Here is a 6,887-nt window from a genome sequence, read left to right as displayed (position 1 = left end):
GTCAATTCGTCACCCATGTTAAATATAAATTTTAACAGTATTTTAAGCAAAAAGAGTAAAAATAAGTAAGGGGTTGCCAGAATTTTTTTCAGTATTTAAGCAAAAAGAGTTAAATACTAACTTTCACATTTTTGGGTGTTCATGTACATTTTGTATATATTTATTTTTCTCAACTTAATGACTTTTTTGGTGTATTTTTAATGATATATATATGAGTAGTCAAAATAATTATTACGTCTGACAAGGCTTTTTTAATTTTATTCTGGGACACCTTTTTATGACCGCAAGGCTATGTTAATTTTTTTCTGGGACGCCTTCTTACGAACTTCGTAGGAAGACATCACAGAAAAAAATAAAATAGCCTTGCCAGATGTCATGATTATTTGGACTAATACATGAGATATTGGATATTTTTATGCATTATTTAAACCAGTTGAGCATTTTACAGGATTGTTTGTTTAATGCTTTTTAAACTTTACTGAAAAAAAACACCTTATATTTGCTTATTATTTGGCATGAAAGTTTGATTTATTGAAAGGGACTCATAGTTTTTCATTTTATTTTAATAATTGTCTAATTGTTAAAACAACAGCTTGGGTAAGGGCTTCGTTGTTGACCTTTATACACAACAACATAATTTCACTTTGGTTTCGTTGTTTACCTAAATACACAACAACATATTCACTATGTACTTGGTAACAGTTATTAATTAATTGAATCGAAAATATTATAACAAATATTATTGGATGCCGAATTGACGTCAAATAGGTGCCGATTTGACTAGATGCCAATTTAACCAGGTGCCGACTTGACTTGTACGTTTCAATTCCTCTGCGATCGTTTGCGGTATTTTCTTGAGAAAAACCTATTTTCCATCATCAAAGAGAAGAAGAAACTGCTTGAAAATGATTCTGGAACGCTTCATGATTGTTAATATAAATTAAATTCACTCAAAAAACAATTTTAAAACTTGCGATGTTTAAACAGGAAGTTTCAAAAGCACGTGTAAAAGAAGAAACTAACCGGTGAGAGTGGAAATCCGTACATAACAGATATCACTATAGTACGACTTTGAAAGCAAAACAGTTCAATCCTTTTGTAAAACAGTCTTTAATATACCTATCACATTAATGTTTGAAGGGTCTTAAGCTTATTCAAACCATAAAAGTCGGTATGAAACACCAAAACGGAATGAACAATAACCGATTACGTTTTGTAGTTTACAAATTCTAAACTGGTTCCCGTCAAACTACAACACTTTGTTCGAGTGTAGTGGAATACAAGCAGAAACCAGTTAGTTTGTAAACTGGTTCCTGGCTGATTACTACACAATGACCTCTCATGCATAATGATAACACAAGCAAATTCCAGTTTGTATAGAAAATAGTAAATACGAAACCAAGCGCGGTAGGCAGAGAAATGTAATGAAGTTCAGGTCGCCAGTAATGGAACAATGACTGCGTCATTTTCCAAAAACTGCATGTTTTGTATTATACATTGTGTGCATGTATACATTTGTATTTATTTATTTTATAAATGTCAGATTAATCATTAGTCCAAATCAGGATAAAAGGGTTTACCTGTCAGGCTGTCATAAGATCTGCCAATGCCTCTTCTTTGCCATGCAGCATCAACCGAGACTTTAACATTGTCATTGCCATCAGATCTGAAGGGAAATAATTATACAAACTATAAAATAAAATATTTTAACACAAAATATATAGCTTAACAAGATTGTGATCAAATATATTTAACACAGCATATACGATTTCTGACACAGAATGAATGTGTTGAGCACTATTATTAATGCCTTTTAATAAAAGGAATACACATTCATTTACATAGCTATATTAAAATGACAGAACATTTAAAATTAATAATGATCAAGAGTTATCTGTCTTTATAAAAAAGAAGATATGGTATGATTGCCAATGAGACAACTATCCACAAAAGACCAAAATGACACAAACATTAACAAATATAGGTCACTGTACAGCCTTCAACAATGAGCAAAGCCCATACTGCATAGTCAGCTATAAAAGGCCCCGATAAGACACTGTAAAACAATTCAAACGAGAAAACTTTGCATGTTTTAAGTAAGTGTATGGAAACAAAACAAAATAACTACCACTATATAAAGTTAGTTCAATTATCTCCCTTTAAATACGTCAGACCAAGAACATCTTCCTGTATGCCTATTCTCTGTTAATGTAAATCAACTGTGTAAAGTTTCAGTAATATTGCTACAGTCATTTAGGAGGAGTACTAGTTGTGCTTACATGTACAAGACCTACAATGTATATTGTGATATTTAAACTAAGTAATTGCAATCATCTCCCTTGATAAAAATTCTGAAAAGAAATATCCTCTTTCATGCACATCCTCAGGTGGTGACAACAACTGTGTGAAGTTTCATCATTATTGATTGAACCGTTTAGAAGTAATTGTGCTTACAAGATTTGTTGCCATTTATTGCTATATAAAACTAAATAAATTAAATTATCTCCCTTGAAATAATTCTAACCAAAAATATTTTCCTTCATGCACAGCCTCAGGTTGTGTACGTACTATAACCGTGTCAAGTTTCATTAATATTGGTCCATCCGTAATGGAGGAGTTGGCCTTATGAGAAATATGGGAAGACAAAAATCAGATAATTTGAAATACAGTGTGTGTGTGTGTGGGGGGGGGGGGGGGGGGGGGGTGGGGGGTGGAGGAGTAAAATATAAATTATCCTGCAATGACGCCTTTTTGCGACCTTATTAAGCTGACCGTGTGAGGGCTTCACAGCCAGTCAAGGTGGTTAATCACCCCCATCATCATCACCTAATAAAATTTATAGTGTTATTACATGAAGTTGTATCAGCTAGGTCATTCTGGTACATTATAATGTTAAGGAATGAAATGGAATGTAGATTTATTTGTGCTTGCTACAAAACATGCTAAAAACTGGCCTTTCCTTGTTTTTTTAAAGATTGCCAAATAAGATTTATATTTTCGGAAAAGGAATATGTATTGTATATTTATTTTCAAAGAATAAAATTTTTAGATCATGAATATGGATATTTTTCATATCATTGTATACATGTTAAAATAGGAGTGATAAACTAATAATTATGATCATACTCTCTAGTCATTTCTTTTTCTCTTTCTGTCCACTCTTCCATTGACTGGTCTGCAACAGATTCAATGACATCTCCAACTTCTCTTATTCTGCTGTCAATCATGCAGTGGCTGACTGTAGGGATATTAAGAATGGAAAGAAGGCCATTTATCTGGTGTTCTCCAAGTCCAAGATCAATAGCAGCTAAAATATATTTGAAAAACATGTAAATCTTAATTATATTTTTTAACTATTTATTGTAATTTTTTTTAATTGATTTTGTTATTTGAAACAATAGTATATACTAGAGATTACAGATAAGTTTTATGAAAATCAAAGTTGATTTGGAATAGTTACGAAAAATTTTAAAGGTGACCATCTGAATTTAGTTTGTACTGAACATTTTAGCTTTTTTAACTATTCATTAAATCGTTATACCTATAATACCTATAGGTTTGGCATTTTAAACAAAATACCAACAAACTTGGTAATTTGTAAGAACAGTATATAATAAGTTTTATAATTATCAAAATTGGTTTGAAAAAGTTCTTGAAAATTTTAAAGGTGTCCATCTATATTTTATCAGAACTGCAACACAGTCAAAATTTTAATTGAGTGCAGTTCTATTCATGTTTAAGGTCATAGAAACATTTGTACAGAAATCTTGAGTCAATGTTATAAATAAAGTGATATTAGGTCAGTATCCTGTTCATTCATTATTCATTTTTTTCTTCTATGTATTTTGTGTGATTTTGTCTCATGTACATTTAATCCATATTCCTTTATTTTGTATTAAACAAGACAGCATGCCGACAAGACTGTCACATTCATCATGTTCAAAGCTTATTACATACATGTATACAGTACTTGCAACCTTAGGCGTTACTGTTTGACGTGAACTTGACTGATCGGTGAATGATCGGTGACGGATGTTTGACTGATCGATGAGTGATCGGTGATCGGTGACTCATAGAATCCGTCAGATAAGTCAAATAACCTATGTGAGAGTTACCCTGACAACTGTCACCGATCGATCAGTAAATTAAATTTATGCACGGATCGGACGGATACGTATATATTTAAAATTCTTTTGTAAACCGAACTCCACAGTGTTTACAATCGATGAACGCGGACCTCTACGAAGACACCTTAATTTACACGTTATAATTTGTAATAAAATTAGTTGCAATACAAAAGTAACAATAGTTTAACAGAATAAGATGCTTAGAGCGTTAAATTGTTTGTGTTGATTAATATTTTCGTATTAAATATTATAAACATCAGAGACATATATAATACATAATTGTATTATATGACTCTGTTAACATGAACTTATTTCTACGAAAATGGTTATTGTTGACCGCCATTCTCTGTAATCTGTATAATAAATTCTGCCAGTCAAGGCACACCTCCAATTATAGCTGGAGTGACATCCACCACCACGAATATATATATAATTATCACACAAATAATGGTTCCATCCACCGGAATATTATATACACAAATGTCAATTTATACTATACGCAATAGGCAATTTTAAAATCTAAAATTATCTAAATAAGAAGTGATAATTTGGACTGTCTTATGCTGAGTCACTTACATAACGCTTTAATTATATACAATTATATATAATTAACTAATAGTCTTAAACTTTCCTCCTCTTTTTGAGTTGTTTAGTATCCAGACCGAGAAGTCTATATCTTGTTGTATGGAGTAGGTGTAACATTTTCCTACATTGAGATTCAAGAATTTTTGATATATTATCAAATATTTGATCACTGTTATTTTTGCAATAGTTGTAAGGATCGCAAATCAATCGGAGTAGTTCAATGTTATTGATTCTGTTGCTCTCAGAGAAAATTCTACCAGCAGTTCTCACTATTTTTTCCAATATGGGTTTTCTTACAGCATCTAGAGTAACACAAGTAAGCAGGAAATGGGATAATGTTTCTTCTCCATTTTTGCATAATTGACATGTTGGGTCCACTGCATTATAGTTATATTTGGCTCTTTGTGATTGTAGGATGTATACCCCTGTTGCAATTTTCACTCGTGGTGGCAATTTTTGTATTATTTTTGGGTCAGAAGTAGATATACTGATCAACGGATGACAATGACCAAGGCTGTATATTGGAGATAAATATTGTAGGCTATTGAAATGTTCTTTCTCATCCAAGATCTTTCTATGCCAGTATGTTTTAATTTTATTCACCATGCTTCTTTTCCATGTTTCTTTTGTTGTTATTGTATCCAAAAATTCTACTGGGTCTGTTAGTTGATATTTAAAACAAATTTTCTTTGCATCTATGAACCAACTGTTGCTTTTGCACGATTGGATTTTTGAATTTTTAATAGTTTCGAATAGGTTGTTTTTTCATGAAATTAAAAGAATGGCAAAGAAATGATATTAAAAGTTTGTTCCCATTGTTTAGAATTACCAAAATTAATATTCTTTTCATCAAATATTGTACTATTTTATTTGCAATCAGTTATTTTTACCATCTTGAGACAAGTCTTTAAATCAGAATTCAGATATAATGAGAATTAAAATACTTAAACTTTTATTTTTGTGGAATAAGAATGTAGTTATTGATTTATTTTGATGCATATTATTAACTGTCATATGATTTTAGTACTTTTTGTACATAATGATTGGCTGTTCTTCATAAAATAATCTTACTTTCAGGAAAAAGATATTAAATTTTTGTACGCGTTGCCTAAAATGCAAATATTTCTTCATTTTACTGAAATTTATTGACCACCATTGTATTTTTGTACTTTTTATAATTTAGAATAGTTTTTTTTCATAAAATTAAAAGAATGGCAGAGAAATCATATTAAAATTTTATTTGCATTGTTAAAAATAACCAAAATATTCTTCTTTTTATTAAAAATGATACTATTTTTTTGAAATCAGTTATTTTTACTATCTAGAGACAAGTCTTCTAATCAGAATTGAGATGAAGTGAGAATTGAAATACTTAAACTTTTATTTTTGTGGAATAAGAATGCAGTTATTGATTTATTTTGATACAAATTATTGTACATGTTGGTTTTTTTTTAATTTTATAGTGGCTGTATAAATAAAAATACAATGTATTTTTTCTAGTACCTTCTTACCCAATATGAAAAATATACCAAACACTTGTTGTTTCAATTAAATCTTACACCCACAGTTTAATCAGCCCAAATCAGGTTGAATTGGTATGGGGTCTGATCAATCTAATAATGTTTTATGATCAAATACAGATTTAGCACAGACCATTTTTGACTTTCTGGGGGAGGGAGAGTGGCTATTTTTTTTTTTGGAAAATATCCCTACCCTAATTTTTGTCAAAATAAAATATCTGGCCCGCACTTAGATTAAAAAAAATAATCAGGCCCGCATTTTGCCAATAAAAGAAAAGAAACTTTCCACATTGAACATATATGGGGGGAAAAATCATCTGCATAGCGGGTGAAACAATATCCTGGTCGACATGAAAAGACTACCCCCCCCCCCCCCCCTAGAAAATCAAATGCCCAAACATACAAATACTTTTCTTTAAGATGGAGTTTCTCCAAATTTTCTTTCGTCCATGGATATAAAGTTTCTGATTTATAGGGGATATCGGCTGACTTCAGCTTTTTATCATTTTAGTTTCTGTATATATATGAGGGGGGATAGGACCTTTATCGGGACTCCGGGATCAGGTGTTTTTAAGCTCGGGATTTCGGGATTGACCCTTTCGGATGTGGGAATTTTCTTTTTCGAATTTCGGGACCTCAGGATTTCATGTTTTTA

At 31.2% G+C, this 6,887-nt stretch overlaps 1 protein-coding gene across 1 annotated transcript in view; it reads right to left on the bottom strand.

The window, feature by feature from the left end:
- Positions 1-622: 622 nt before the first annotated feature.
- LOC139485812 (uncharacterized) overlaps positions 623-6,887 on the bottom strand; it is a 7,422-nt gene continuing 1,157 nt past the window's right edge. The window contains exons 2-3 of the mRNA XM_071270459.1: positions 3,127-3,307; positions 623-1,666 (exon numbers count right to left, since the gene is read on the bottom strand). Coding sequence (XP_071126560.1) covers positions 1,552-1,666; positions 3,127-3,307 — 296 coding nt within the window. The 3' untranslated portion in view covers positions 623-1,551. The remainder of the gene's footprint in view (positions 1,667-3,126; positions 3,308-6,887) is intronic.

Source organism: Mytilus edulis, chromosome 8 (genome assembly GCF_963676685.1).
Source record: "Mytilus edulis chromosome 8, xbMytEdul2.2, whole genome shotgun sequence".
NCBI classification, from domain to species: domain Eukaryota; kingdom Metazoa; phylum Mollusca; class Bivalvia; order Mytilida; family Mytilidae; genus Mytilus; species Mytilus edulis.
Note: the sequence above shows the minus strand (reverse complement) of the source record. Positions and strands in the feature narration are given on the sequence as shown.